Source organism: Drosophila sechellia, chromosome 3R (assembly GCF_004382195.2).
Source record: "Drosophila sechellia strain sech25 chromosome 3R, ASM438219v1, whole genome shotgun sequence".
NCBI classification, from domain to species: Eukaryota; Metazoa; Arthropoda; class Insecta; order Diptera; family Drosophilidae; genus Drosophila; species Drosophila sechellia.
The window spans coordinates 18645318-18659503 of NC_045952.1; the positions used below are offsets into that span (position 1 = coordinate 18645318).

At 45.8% G+C, this 14186-nt stretch overlaps 4 protein-coding genes across 5 annotated transcripts; 2 read left to right on the top strand and 2 right to left on the bottom strand.

The window, feature by feature from the left end:
- The first annotated feature begins 200 nt into the window (after nt 1-200).
- LOC6607029 (BTB/POZ domain-containing protein KCTD3) lies at nt 201-3419 on the top strand. Its single transcript, XM_002031782.2, has 2 exons — nt 201-509; nt 589-3419. Exons 1-2 carry the CDS (start codon nt 448-450, stop codon nt 2717-2719), a joined length of 2193 nt encoding a protein of 730 aa, XP_002031818.1. The 5' UTR covers nt 201-447; the 3' UTR covers nt 2720-3419.
- A 5-nt stretch (nt 3420-3424) lies between these two features.
- LOC6607030 (mucin-17) lies at nt 3425-7843 on the bottom strand. Of its 2 annotated transcripts, XR_004362028.1 has the most exons (9): nt 7558-7843; nt 7238-7378; nt 7039-7169; nt 6545-6973; nt 6350-6490; nt 5648-6222; nt 5303-5588; nt 5025-5108; nt 4829-4919 (listed from the first exon to the last, which is right to left on the bottom strand). XR_004362028.1 is itself a non-coding variant. In XM_002031783.2 (8 exons), exons 1-8 carry the CDS (start codon nt 7698-7700, stop codon nt 4159-4161), a joined length of 2607 nt encoding a protein of 868 aa, XP_002031819.1. In that variant the 3' UTR covers nt 3425-4158. The 2 variants fall into 2 exon arrangements, 1 of the variants encoding a protein (XP_002031819.1); XM_002031783.2 differs by lacking the exon at nt 5025-5108 and having other exon boundaries at nt 3425-4919; nt 7558-7700.
- A 219-nt stretch (nt 7844-8062) lies between these two features.
- LOC6607031 (alpha-2-macroglobulin receptor-associated protein) lies at nt 8063-9696 on the bottom strand. The gene is made up of 5 exons (XM_002031784.2): nt 9372-9696; nt 9102-9317; nt 8829-9039; nt 8406-8767; nt 8063-8350 (listed from the first exon to the last, which is right to left on the bottom strand). Exons 1-5 carry the CDS (start codon nt 9591-9593, stop codon nt 8222-8224), a joined length of 1140 nt encoding a protein of 379 aa, XP_002031820.1. The 5' UTR covers nt 9594-9696; the 3' UTR covers nt 8063-8221.
- Nucleotides 9697-9946: 250 nt separating this feature from the next.
- On the top strand, nt 9947-13394 carry LOC6607032. Its single transcript, XM_032721141.1, has 6 exons — nt 9947-10307; nt 10375-10620; nt 10686-10826; nt 10881-11008; nt 11062-11192; nt 11303-13394. Exons 1-6 carry the CDS (start codon nt 10056-10058, stop codon nt 11752-11754), a joined length of 1350 nt encoding a protein of 449 aa, XP_032577032.1. The 5' UTR covers nt 9947-10055; the 3' UTR covers nt 11755-13394.
- Nucleotides 13395-14186: the final 792 nt, after the last annotated feature.

Genomic DNA, 14186 nt, shown 5'->3' on the forward strand with positions numbered 1-14186 from the left:
TATTATTTTTTTTTTTTAATGATGAATTATTGTTTGGAAACTATTAAAAGTCATTGTGAGTTATCACATACAAAAGCAAAACTAGCAAGTGTCAGCAAAACAGCTAAATGCAACAGGGACCCCCCGTAAACAGTGACTCGTCATGACTGGGAACAGTCACGACCAATTTGCCCATCCCTAGTTTCCACAGTGCAGTGCAACAAATAATAAATAAATAAATAGCCTGGTACAAAGAGTTAATCGAATAAATTGCACCCCGCAGCGCACGTCAAGTGGGTTGGGTACCCAAATCGCGAGTTATCTGCTCCGCTGCCGCCGCTGCCACTGCTCCGCCATATCAGTTGCTGATTGGAGCGCAGGGAGCACGGAAGCCACACAAATAGAGGCGCATTTAGAGCAATCCTCACCGTCCGCTGCTGCGGCAGCCCGCGTGGTCATCGGATTGCCATGTCCCACTTCACGCACGCCTCCAGCAGCGACCTGGTCAACCTCAATGTGGGTGGTCAGCGGTAAGAACAAAGAGCCAACACATTACGGCCCACTAACGGCATTGATGACGCATGCAATATCCCATCTCACTATCCATAGCTTTTCCACGTCGCGGCAAACGCTTACGTGGATCCCGGACACCTTCTTCACGGCTCTTCTCAACGGACGCATCTCGAGTCTCAGAGACGAGCACAATGCCATCTTTATTGACCGCGATCCGACGCTCTTCTCGATCATACTTAACTACTTAAGGACCAAGGACATCGACATCAAGAACTGCGAAATACGCGCTCTGCGCCACGAGGCCGAGTACTATGGCATCACTCCGCTGACCAAGCGCCTGGCACTCTGCGAAGACCTTAACCACTCGTCCTGCGGTGATTTGCTCTTCTACGGATTTCTGGCGGCGCCGCCCATGCCGTCAAACGAAGCTGTGCCTGCTACTAGCGTTGACGAGTCATTGCCCTCCACTTCGTCCAGTGCGATTGGTAGTCGTCCCGGTTCCATGGTGCGCGTTCCCGAACCCTCACGCTCCTCACACTCGCGCAATTCATCATGGGATCTGCGCCTTGGTCGCACAGGTAGCACTGGCAATGGTGCCAATCCTCCAGCTCCCATGTTGCACTCACGTAATCCTTCGATGGACTTTATGCGCCACTCTCGGAACTCCTCGGCGGATCTGAACAAAGTCTTTCGAAACGAAGTTGGCCTGGTATTCAGTCCCACGCAGAACTCAAACTGGGTGGACCCGTTGCGAGTGCAAATCATTAAGGCGCACCAGAATTGGATAGCAGTGGCTTACGCACACTTTGTGACTTGCTACCGGGTGAAAGACTCCAACGGATGGCAGCAGGTGTTCACATCGCCCCACATCGACGCCACCATCGAAAGAATCGCCATCAACTCGAAGGTGAATACTTCCGCAGCAGAGCCACTGCCCAGCAAGATGGTGGCCATCTCTTACGGCAGTCAGATAAGATTGTGGAGCATTCAGGAGGGCGGCCAGAAAACGGATGTGGGCACGTTTAATTTAAATGTGCGAGTGGAGTACCTGTTCTTCATCGGCAGTCAGCTGGTGGCCCTGTCATCCTCCGGCAAGATCGGCGTCTGGCACGCGATGACGCAGCACTGGCAGATTCAGGACCTAGTGCCCGTGCTCTCGTTCGACTCCGCGGGCTCATTTTTGCTGCTGGGCTGCAACAACGGCTCCATCTACTACATAGACATGCAGAAGTTCCCGCTCCGGATAAAGGACAATGATTTACTGGTTACCGAGCTCTACAAAGATGTCACACTGGACCCAATCACGGCCATCTCGGTCTACCTTACCCCAAAAACCTCAAGCATAAGTGGCAATTGGATTGAAATAGCCTATGGCACAAAGTCGGGAGCGGTGCGAATCATCGTCCAGCATCCGGAGACAGCTGGCCATGGACCACACCTGTTCGAGACTTTCTTTGTGCACCAAAGCCCCGTAACGAAGGTGATGCTGTCGGAAAAGTACCTCGTCTCCGTGTGCAGCGAATACCACCACGTGCGAACATGGCGTCTGACCCGCTTCCGGGGCATGCTCTCCACCCAGCCGGGCTCCACGCCGGAAGCATCGTTCAAAATCGTGTCGCTGGAAGCTACCGATACCAGCTACAGCTATGCTGCTGGAAATGATTTTGGACCTTACGGTGACTACGACGACATGATATTCGTGCAAAAGGTGGTGCCCGAGACGGATCAGCTGTACGTGCGCTTGGCCTCCAACGGGGATCGGGTGTGCGTCATTAGATCCGTAGATAGCTCCACAATTTCGGCCTTCTGTGTGCTCGAGTGCGAGGTATCGTCCCGGTTCATACTCACCGGTCACTGCAACGGCGCCATTCAGATGTGGGACCTAACCACCGCACTGGCGCTGCTCTCCAAGGATGAGCCGCAGCAGAAAATCAATGGCGGACCCGACACCAATGAGCTTCTCCGCCTACTTGACCAGTGTGAAATCAGCAATTCATCATGCACAACACCTTGTATGTCACCGTGTCTATCAGCTATGGGCAACGGCTCTGGAATGGCCTCCTCCATAGCCCGCATGAAGGCCAGCAACATAGCCCTGCTAAATCGGGAACCAGCAATGGCAATGGCCATCCAAGCCGTCCAGCCGCCCGCTCAGGTCCAACCTGCTCTTCCAGAGGCTGTGGCGCCGGCAGCTGCTATCCCGATGGCTGACGACAACAACGAATGAGACGTGGAAGCGGCTGCTTGATTGGCGCTTGTCGGGCGCGTTTCATCGTTTACATTTCACAGGTGTAGCTTAATCTTCGACTACCAGTTTATATTCCTGCAGTTCGTGGTGTGCGCCCTCATCTACGTCTGGGTGACGCGACTCACCCGCGGTCCAGCCACTGGGCCGTGATGAACTGCCAGCAGGCATTTACCCAATCAAATAATCTCCATTATATGTGCTCGATGTGGTTGCAAATGCAATGTGTATCCCATATACCCATTTTTTGTGCTCCTCCAAAACTTGGATCGTACAGTTAGTAATTAAAAAAAAACGTCTTTCTTTGTTATAGTTAAAGTTATGAAAATTAGTTAAAACGATGTAAACCAGAGTATAAGACTTCTGCAACCGATCATCTATAATTAGCACGACTCTCCTAAAGGGTGCTCCATCAGGACAGATACGAAATCGTTCGGTGCGGATAAGATTGGTTGCCTAAAGCAAAGGAAGTTCATTGAACAGCCAATCAGTTGACTGTCAACCTTGAATATTATTACTTGTGATTAGAATCGATAGAGCGACTGCTTCAAATTCGAATCTGTCCTGTTGCATGCAATGCCTCACATGAATATAATGATCCGCCTTGTTGCAACCAGTAAACAGCTATACATATTCAATATAAATAAAGATAATTATACACAAAGAGATATCAAAATAGCAACCGAGTTGTGTCATCAATAATTTATTGAACATTTTATCTTAGTTTCTTGATGGTTGAATACTTGGAAGTGTTCCATTAACATTTATCAAATACAAATACTTGGCTTGCCTTCTCGTGGGTGTTGTGTGTGTAAATACGTGTATATCCTACGCCTATACCGGACCTCAGTAAAGTAAAAAAGCAGCAAAAACGCCAAAACATATAAAAATATATATAATATACATTTGTGTATTGTAGGTAAGTTACCCCAACCCAACCCCGACCGCCATTTAAATATCATTGGCCTAAACACAACCCACTAACGACCGCCGGTGTGCTTATTAAACAATTTAAACAAGTGGCTCGTCAAGTGGGACCCCTGCCTTTAATTTACCTAAAATAGGACGCACTGGTACTGAGATAGAATAATAATAATGGAGTAGATACTTGGAGCGATTACCCACGCTCGCCCGGAAGCAATTGTCGAGCCGTTCATACAAATAGTTTGTACACAAAGTCAACCTAAAGCTATGCTATATTCTAAAGGGCAAACCGATATGAAGCTGTGCCATTATGGGATATCTGTTGTCCCGGACCCGCTGCCGTGCAATCTAAGACTGTCGCTTGGCGGTCGCCGTTCCTAACTACGATGAAGCGTTAATGTGTATGGGGGATCTGTGCATTGAATGGATGATATGTGTGCGTAAAGAATTGCTTAGCAAAAAACTGATGAGGGGAGATCCAGCTCACTGGACACGGGCTACACGTGAAAGTAGTCGTCCACTAGCAACTGTTCACTTGGCGTGAATGCTGACCCACTCAGCGGACTGCTCGTCTGCGTGTCCGACTCCTGATCCGTCTGCAGCGGCTCATAGCCGGGCTCTATCCCACTGCTAGTGTTGGTCGTCGCTGTTGTCGTTGTAGCTGTATTGGACGCCGTGGTGAGATAGCACACCGACTCATAGTTGGGATCCGTTTCGCTCCCCGTGCCCGTCAGCGATTCATATTGCGAGGAGATCGGCGTGCTGGTGGCAACCGTTGAAGAGTTAAGCGACACGGAATTGGATGTGGAGCTAGGCGATGTGGGGGTCAAGCGACTGCTGCTACTGCCCGGCGTTCCTGCCACCGCATTTTCCGCTATCCGTGCATAATGATCCGTCTCCGCAGCGGCCTTTGTCTCGAGGATGCTGGCATAGTTGTGGTTGGCATCCGCCCCTGGAATGGTGCTGTAGCCGGAGCCGTCAGCGTTCGCAGGTGGACGCTTCTTATCCAACACCTTCGCATAGCCGTCGTCAGAGTGAGCACGACTTTTGAGCACCTCGTAGTTAGGATCATAGTCGGACTTTTTGGCCTCATCCTCGCCGGTAGGAACAGGATGCGGTTGCAGTTGCTCGTAGCCAGGATCGTTGTTGCTCCTGGATGGAGGCGGTGGCGGTTGTGTCTGGTTAATAATAGTCTCGTAGTGCTTTGCGCTAGCGCTGATCGCTATTGCTGTGGCTATCGTGACGGGCTGGGCAATCGCTGAAAGGGCGGTGAAAATAGCATTTTATTAGTCATAAGCTTAAACAACAGCATTTACTCGAATTGATGAGAAGTGTTAATGGATGCACTGCAGACGATACTAACCACGGCTACTTCCAAAGAAAAACTCATGAAATTTTCGTTGTTTTAGTTTAAAAAACACGGGCATATTTCATTTTGGCATAGCAACTTAGTTTGGGATGGCATTTTAAGGGAAAGACAAGGAGAGACAGATAGATAGACAGGCAGATTAGGCATTAGGCAGGGATTAGCGACAAGGCCAGGGAAAAATGTAACGACAAATCACAGGGATCAGCACATTTTACCCAGCAATCATCGGACAGGAACTGGTACAAAGAGACTTGTAAGAGCTGTCGACATACCTCCTCCTTCCTGCTGTCTTTCCTTTTGTAACATGTTGGCTGCATAGCAATCCGACTTTCGATTCTCGTGCATCATCTGTCCGTCGGCTGGAATCGTTTCATACCCATGATCCTTGGCTGAATAGCTGTTGCTCCGCACACGACCCTTCTGTGCATCCACCAACAAAGCCGCAGCACTGTCCAGCGGACTGACCCCCAATCCATCTTGCTGCTGTTTCCTTGCCAGAATAGGCGAGCTGTTTTGGGAGGACGGCGAGTTCCTCGAGAATTTGTGCTTTTTCATCACCTACGGTTATTAAAGGAGTGTTAGATGTGTTATGTGGTACTGGCAGACATTCTTCTTACCTTAGCGTACATGCCCTCAATGTTGTTGTTGCCCTCGCCTTCCTTGGAGGGACTTAGACTCTTGCTATGCTTGCGCTGTGGCGACGCCTCTCCCGATTCCGCCTCGTGCCCTTCCGCGCCCGCTTCGATCACTGATATGACCGAATTCCGTCCAGACGCTAGGTTGCTAATACTTCCGGCCTGCAGATGGTGCGCCTGGCCCGCACTTGCCTTGGGCGTCGGTGGTAGTGGTGAATTCGCCTGACGCTTTTCAGGTTTAGGTGAACCCAAATTGCAGACAGACGAGCTATTGTTCGACGAGGATGACGCCTGACGCGAGTGCATCTGGGCTCGCAAACTGTCCACAGGCGGTGGAACGGGCATAGCATGATCAGCACCACTGCTGCTGGTGGGTCGGACGGCGGATGTACTAGCGGTCGGAAGACTGCTGCTGTTATTGATCTCGACAGCCACCACTATGGGATTGGCCTGCATAGGCTGGATTTGCGCATACGTCTCCGATCCGCTAGTGTATATATCCGCGGCGTTGGCCTGATGACGGTTATTGGGATCCTCAATGGCCGCATACGTCTCATCTTAAATAGAAGAGTTAAATTACTAACTTAAGTTTGCTTAAATTCCTATGTTTTCTATAATTAAACTAAAGATACGTATAACATTGAAATTGCCCTGGAGAGATGTGGTATTTCTCTTGTGACTCACCAGAATCATCGGATACTGTGGCGTAGTGGGAGTCATTAACATCCCGCGATAATGTTGGGTTCCTGTTCGAGGGCTTCCCAGGTGGCTGTTGGGCCAAAATGTTGGCCAGCGGCTCCCTCACACTAATGCTTGTGTATCCCTCTGTGGAATAAAACATTTAGCGATATGACATCATCTCTATTTTTACAGACTTACTCGACGAGTCTTGTGAGTCCCCGCTAAAATGTTGATTGGCGATGGGCGGCGTCATGTAGGGAAGATCTTGGCTAGCCGAAATCATGCCTGCAATCGCAGAGGCAGCTGGAATCTCAGCCTGCGCCGGCGCCGAGTCATTGTGCTCTCTGGAGCCGTTGCTGTGCTGTGAACTGCGGTGCATTGGATCTATACCGTCGCTGGAGGATCCGGCCACCACCGCCGCCGCCGCAGCTGCTGCTGTAGAGCCGTGGTTGGCCGCATGAGACATGGATGGGGCATTCAGCTGGGCATAGGGATGTTCGGTGCCCCGCACCTTGGCGTAGTCGTGCGGAAGACCCTTGACCCGCGAGTACGGCGAACTTACATCGTCCGCCTGGCTAATAGAGCTGTGCTGCGACACGCTGGTCTGTTTCTTCATGCTTGGTTGTGCTGTGGGTGTTATTTAAAATAGGTATTAAGAAGGAGCTGATTTTATGGGTATAAGTACGACTTACGACTTTGGCTACGGGCATTGCGACCATCTACCAGTTGCTTGTCCGCCACGGTTTCGTATAGTTCGGACCCATTATCATTGCTCTCGGCCACGGGAATGTCAGGCAAACTGCGATGGGCTGCAGTGCTCGACCTGGAAATTCGTTATGGATGCGTTACTTCCAGCTCAGTTATGTAGACAGCAAAGTAATGGGGACTTACCGCTTCTCCGAGTCCGCATTGGACACCGTGGAGGCATTCAGCTCCGCCTGGGACTCGCTGTTGCCCACCAGATTGGTCACCACAATAACCTCATCCGGATTCTTCAGCTTGACCATGCCCTCCAGGCCCATCAAGTCATTTCTGTGGAGACAGAGGGTATAGAGAGAGTGGCGAGCGACAAGAGTGCATCCAACTGGAACTGGGCGGCGTAGCATTGGAGACCCACTTTCACTCTCTCCCTGGCCTGCACCGCCCTGTTCCCGCCAGAGCCACCGAAACGATGTGGATTGCTGATAATCTGGGATATCGGGAGGACTTACTTGGGAATCCGCTTCTTACAGCAGAGACAAGCGCCCAGCATCACGATGAAAGTGAGCGTCAGGCTGACGGTCGCCAGGAGGTACGTGTACGAATTTGGGGCCTCCAGGCGCAGTTCTGACGTCGACGCCTCCACCATGCCCATGTCGGTATGTGTACATATGCACTATGTACCCATAAAGCACTTGCACCGACCGCTGCACATATATATATATATATTAACTTTTTAAACTTTTCGCTTAGCTAATATTTTTCTGGTTTTTTGGCCCACCAAACGAAACAGACAACAACAATAATGCGACTGGCATGCGGTCATACTAGGTGCGGTCCTACTGGGTGGAGGGAAATACGTGTTTTGTGCCAGATGTCATATGGTCATACTATTTTTATAGTTGTTTTTTAACGGTTTATTCTTAACCCTTTACTGTACTTTGAAAACATTTCAAAATTGCATTTATTCCACATTGCATTTATTAAAGGTAAAAATAGATTGTAAATAGTTCAAAATTAAACTTGAGATTTTATTTATGTTCAAATGATATTTGGTATCAAAATTATATCTATGCTGAATAGCAGCAAGAGTGAATATATTTGTGCGTTACACAAACATTTGCAATTAAATCTAATTTATTCGCTTGGCACTTTCAGTGTTTCACTTTCAAATAATTAAAGTTCGGTGTGCTTGAAGATGGTTTTTTCAATGTTCTCCTGGAGCTTCTCCACTTTGCGAGTTTGCTTCTTCAGCTGATCCTCCATTTCCTCAAAGCGGCTGCTTTTGTCCTTCACTTTTTCTCCCTATAAATAATTGTTAGTTGGCTTACAAACTTGATTGATATTAAGAAATATATACCTTGTATTTCTCCTTTTGCAAAGCATGCTCGGCATGCAGGTGACGCAGCTTCAATAGGCGACTTTCGAAGTGATGCAATTCGGTTTTAATGGACTCCAGTTCTTTAACCGTAAAATTGCTAGCCTGGGCCACTCGCCATAGACCCTGGACCTTGGGTTCAATGAAGTCCTGACTGTGTGGACCGGAGGACACCAGACGTTCCAGCCTATCGTAGTGATCCTTGATGCCCGTGTGATGTCCTCGCAGAGTGTTAAGGTCGTTCTCGAAACTCTTCACGTTTTGAGCATGGGTTTTGATGTCGTTCTCATTGACATCATTCGAAATCAGATTGTAGGTGTCCAAGTCTTCCGTGTTAATAGCATCTAACGAGAGTAATCAACGAAATAAATTAATGGGTTTCGTGCTGTATTTAGCCAAACTCACTTTCATGCTTGTCGGTGTCTACGGTGCCAATGTTTTCCAGCAAGCTGTAGTACACATCCACCTTATCCTGGTGATGGTCAAACTCCTGTTTCAAGGATTTCAATTCCTCTGCGGTAAAGCCGGAAATCTCGGCTTTCTCCCAAAGTCGGTTGAGCTTCTTGTCCTTAAAAAGACTCTTGTTTCTGTGTCGCTCCTCAGCGTCGTGGAATTTCTGAAAGTTAACTTGGATGTAGAGAAACTGTTGCTCTTAGAAAAGATGATTTAGGTACGTACCTTGTAGGGCTTAAGCTTCTCCGTATCCTGCGTGTCGTCAAAATGCTCTAGCAGATCGTAGCTGCTCATGATGCCAATGAGCTTGCGGCGCAATTCGTCGGCCTTCAGCCCGTCTTTGTCCTTGTGCTGGGAGTTGAGCTGTTTCCAAGCGATCTCTTCCTTATCGTGGATCTTGAGCTCCATGTATAGTGACTTTAGCTTGGGCTCTGTTAGGCGCTGTAACCGGGATTAGTACGCTAAAATATGAGATATCTTATGGTGTCCACTCACATTCTGCGCCTTGGCCCACACGAGATTCAACTTGGCCATGCGAAATGGCCGCTGGATGCTCTTAAAGTCCGGATCATACTTCTCCTGCTTTACTTGCTGAAAATGCGGGTCGTTGGCCTCCTTGCTGTACTTCTTGCTCTGCTTTTTGTCGGCATCCACGCCCTGCAGTGCAATAAGCACGGAAAGTGCGATGGCTGCGACAACGAGAGCTGACCTAACCATTTTCCTCGTGGTTTTTATTTCGGGTTTAAAGCAAGCAATTTTTGGTGCAGTGCTGACCTGGCTAAACAGTTATTCACAACACGCAGTGTGGCCATCTACCGATCGCATAAAGCTTTGGTGCTGACAGTCTAGCTATTATTTTATTTTAATGCTTGGTTTTTCGCATTTAAGATTTTTGATTTGGGTCAAGCATAAACAATTTATTTGATTTATTTCATAACAATTTTAATAAAAACAATTCAATTTGCGATAAGAGTGAAGTAAAACCATTAAAGCATTTTTATGTAATAAATATTAAGGGGCTTCATTTTCCTGAAATGATAAGAGATGTGGCAACTGTTGCTAACTGCACTTGGTCACACTGCCAATTTGCATCTGCCGCCTTACCACGAAATATCGCTGAATTATAATTATTATCGAGTGCTTTCTACCTAGGAGTAATTACATTGAGAAACCAGGACAATGAGAACGGAGGCAGCGGTCAGTTGTTTCCTGTTGGTATTGCACACGGTATGCTGTCAGAGTGGCAGCGATGAGTCCTGGCTGAGTCCGGATCCCTCCTGGTCGGACCTGGTTAACGATTTCAATCAGCCCGGTGAATTGTGCCAGTGTCCTGCGAGTCCAGAATTGTCTCCAGTGGCCATAGAGGATGCCGTGGCACTCACATACTTCAAGAAGTTCGTCAATATGCTCTTTCAGCGCAAGCGTTTTCAGGTATGATCGCTGTTTAGACCAAAGTTGGCGACATGACGTCATATGTGTGTAACTTTTGTGTAATTAGTACGATGCTATGTCGGCGGTCCATAAGCGATCGCTGCTCTTCTCCCTGCTCCCATCGCAACTGGATGAACTGGAGAGGGTGCAGAATGCTCGGGATTTGGACGTTTTGCTGACAAAGATATTGGAGAGTGCCGAGGAGGCTCCTTTGTTTAATGGAAGGTCCGGATGCTCATACGTCCGACACGGTTTTTTCTCCTTATTGGGGGATATATTCAAGGATGTAATAGAACTGACGAAAACAACCGAGGTACTTGTTGCGCCTTTTTATGGAAACTTGACTATTTGCTATTTAATGGGTTTTATCATTCCTAGGTGAAATTTATCCTATATGCAACATTAGCAATTGCACTTGCCGTCATTGTGCACAAACGTTTCTGTGTCGGACTAATTTCACTTGTTCTGGGAGGCGTGTTTTTGTGCGGATATATTCAGACTTATTTAGAATGCAACAGAGTATGTCTAGCCTGAAAGTGTGTGAAATTGTGCTCATTATATTTTTATAATTAGGAATTAGACATCGATAGGTTAATAGAGGTCGTAAATCATCACCATGAGCCTGATTCGTCCTTGTTTAGTCGACTGCAAGGCTACATATACCGAGACTCGCCAAAAACTAAGAAGATAGATATGATCAAGTAAGAACATAACATCTAATTAAGAAACACGATTGATTATAGTTTCCTTTCAGAAAATCCGCAAAACTCAGCATTTCCATTTGCATGCCAGATCAAGTGTTCTTTATGTACATGAACAACCTATTTATCAAGCAGTTGGAAATCATGATAGAAAAGGTGTCGGGAACTATGACTAAACTGTCCTGTAAGTATTTAAGCATGAACACTTCTCGAATGTTTCTTTATTATTCGATGAAAAGCTCGAGAATTAGCACAGTCAATAATTGCCACTTCAATAACCATATTTACCCATAGCCGGATTATCCTTCCCGTATAACCTCCTTGCACCAGTCCTTTTGGTGTTTTTAGTGGGTTACATCATAAAGCTGTCCTTTAAATACATCTTGAGCCCCCGAGCATGGGCGTCTCTTTTACACAGGCCAACACCACAAGGGACACCAACGATTCACCAGTCCATTAATGCACGGGCCCCCGAAGGGGACTGCATATCGGGCGACAACTTAAAGATGCTGCTAAATGTAATTAACGTGAGAAGTGTTCCAAAGGAGTCGGTACAGCGACTTCCCGCCGTTTCGGGCGTCCAAAAGCTGGAGGAAGCGCACGAATCTCCCACCACACCAACGAAAAAAGAAAATTTAGATAAAAGCGATTCCAGCAACAGCAGCAAGAGCAAAAGCTATGTTGCTGAAGATGAAGGATTCACGCTGGTCGACGATCACGAGGATAATAACATTGATAATGTGTAGTGGCAGCAGATAAACTTAATTTGTAATTTAAGTGTAAAGTCCGTGATTTTTACCCAGTTTTTAGAGATCACTTATGGCAAATAATTCAGTTCTTTCATTTTTTGATTTGTCATAGTTAAATTTTTATTGAAATTATTTTGCATGTACTTAATCTCATTTGCGCGATAAGTGTTATTAAGATAAATCTTCAACAATAAGATCTTTTAAGTAGGCCACGAAACTGTTTATATTTTGCTTATTATTGTTATGATGCCGGCCCTTCAAAAAATCAGATATAATTTTTATATGTAACTTGTTGATCATTTATATTTACAACTTGGCGCTCAGGCGATTATTAATAATAATATTATTAGCAGTGGGCGCTCATTTGTGAGTTGCGTATTAATTGAATGTAAGCGATAATTAAATATTAGGTTTTCAAATCTTGTAAAATCTAATTTAATATGTATACAACTAATATATTTATATATCTATGTATATAGATCTATATGGTGTGTGTATATATTTGTAAGAAAAAATTAGAAAAGAATTTCGGTGTAAATATATTTATTCGTTGCATTTTATGATAAATCATGCACCTAAAATGTATTATGTTTTAATTACAATTCATTGTTATTATAATTCGTATGCAACTAAGTAACTTTACGCATTAGTGAAATGTACTGTATGCAGAGAATGTTATCCAATATACGGCACATACTGAATAGCCAAAACCCAGTTTGCTGTCCACAATTAAACGTACCTAAAACTAGTAAAACACCAAGCAGAACCCAAAGCTCAGGCAGGCTAACTAGAATTCTCAACTAAGGCTGGCATATCGTCGTAATCGTCCAGGTCTATGGCAAACCGAGATAATTTATCTAAATTGATTTCACAAATCTTATACGCAAATTGGTCCGCTATCATAATCTTGATTAATAATTTCTCTACTCGAATTCAACAATTTATTTTGTTTTTGTTAAGATCTAGTGGGTAATTTCCCCCATCTGATTTGTGTTGGTGGCTGTTATACTTTTATTTGTCCGGCACTGCTGGACGGCGGACCAGCAGCCAAAGTTACCAGTTTGATGAGCAACATCATAATTAATGTAATTACATGCCCCTCTATTTGGCTAATTGGTATAGCAGCGTTTAAAGCATATCATTCATTCCCTTAGTCCGATTGGTAAAATTTAAAAAAACTAATCCTCTTAATATCAAACAACAGCAAACTATGCGAATTTGTTCAACTCCTACGCCTACGCCTACGCACAAGCCAACTAACTATTTAAATAACGAATACCACAATTGGGAACGGTCTGTGTTAAGTTATACGTACGTACGACACATCCATCCATCCATACATACTTATAGATAGATGGGTAGGTGTTTTAAGAACAGGCAACTTATATCCCATCTACGCTACTGCAAAAAGTGCACCAAATGCTCTTCAAATATCCTTCGATGTACGCGTTACTTGGCTCACACGATGAATGCGAATGCAATTGTACTTAAACGTGATTCTGACTTAGGCTAACTCTCTGACTGATCGATCTGGCTGCTACTGAGAAGGTTCAAGCTGCTCAATAAAGTTCAGCAAATGAGTGTAAAATTGTACATACACATTTAATATAATACAAAAAACACAATGCCATTGCGAATTTCTTCTTTCTTCTGTTTTACGGACTGTGGGCTGTCGGTGTTGTGTTGGCCATGAGTATTTTATACATTAGCTTATGTGGCGATCGTGGCAAATCGTCGGAATCGTCCGAATCGGTATTATTCTGGTTAGGTGGTAAATAGTTAAACAGCAATGATAGTCAGGGGAGGCATCGGCCATTTCCGGCCAATTGCGGCCATTTCCGTTTCCGGTTGCCTCACGATGCTCTCTGTGTGGCGATCACGGAGAAGTCTTACGTTGATGGATACATGTAAATATTTTGTTATCATATCGTTGTAGATACAGATTCTATGTCTTTAAGTAGGTACTTTGGCTTTCATTAGAGATATAGTTCGATTTCGTTTCGATATCTGGTTATGAATGGCTGGTGGATCATGCAGTATGTATGTAAGTATGTAAACATTTGATATGTATGCCGTTACGTTTCAGATGCGATTATGTGCAAACTTAGGTTTAGTTTCCGTGGTGTGTTTGGATTAGTATATATGTATATATGTATGTAGTACGTGGTATCGTTATCTGGTATCGTGTCCTCTGTGCGACTAGAAAGATCTGATCTGCTCGAATAGAATATAGAACCTATGCAAAATATACTCGTAATCGTAATTGCAATCGTGGTGCGACTTATCCAGTCAGTTTCTAAATACAAGTGTCTCGTTATGGAGGTAACTCTATATGTGGGTAAAGTGGGTCTTCTGGGGATTGTGTGTGTGGTATGTGGTACGTGGTGTGTGCGGTGCGTGGTGTGGTGTGGTGTGGCGTGGCCCGTGTG

Bases quoted from the DNA above. Each gene is read 5' to 3' on its own strand.
- LOC6607029 (XM_002031782.2), top strand. From the start codon at position 448: ATGTCCCACTTCACGCACGCCTCCAGCAGCGACCTGGTCAACCTCAAT. The intron at 510-588 runs GTAAGAACAAAG...CACTATCCATAG, and splicing joins CTCAATGTGGGTGGTCAGCG to CTTTTCCACGTCGCGGCAAA.
- LOC6607030 (XM_002031783.2), bottom strand. From the start codon at position 7,700: ATGGGCATGGTGGAGGCGTCGACGTCAGAACTGCGCCTGGAGGCCCCA. The intron at 7,170-7,237 runs GTAAGTCCCCAT...ACGAATTTCCAG, and splicing joins AATGCGGACTCGGAGAAGCG to GTCGAGCACTGCAGCCCATC. The intron at 6,491-6,544 runs GTAAGTCTGTAA...TTTATTCCACAG, and splicing joins GGACTCACAAGACTCGTCGA to AGGGATACACAAGCATTAGT.
- LOC6607031 (XM_002031784.2), bottom strand. From the start codon at position 9,593: ATGGTTAGGTCAGCTCTCGTTGTCGCAGCCATCGCACTTTCCGTGCTT. The intron at 8,768-8,828 runs GTGAGTTTGGCT...TACTCTCGTTAG, and splicing joins AGACACCGACAAGCATGAAA to ATGCTATTAACACGGAAGAC. The intron at 8,351-8,405 runs GTATATATTTCT...AATTATTTATAG, and splicing joins TGCAAAAGGAGAAATACAAG to GGAGAAAAAGTGAAGGACAA.
- LOC6607032 (XM_032721141.1), top strand. From the start codon at position 10,056: ATGAGAACGGAGGCAGCGGTCAGTTGTTTCCTGTTGGTATTGCACACG. The intron at 10,308-10,374 runs GTATGATCGCTG...TTGTGTAATTAG, and splicing joins TTCAGCGCAAGCGTTTTCAG to TACGATGCTATGTCGGCGGT. The intron at 11,009-11,061 runs GTAAGAACATAA...GTTTCCTTTCAG, and splicing joins AAGAAGATAGATATGATCAA to AAAATCCGCAAAACTCAGCA.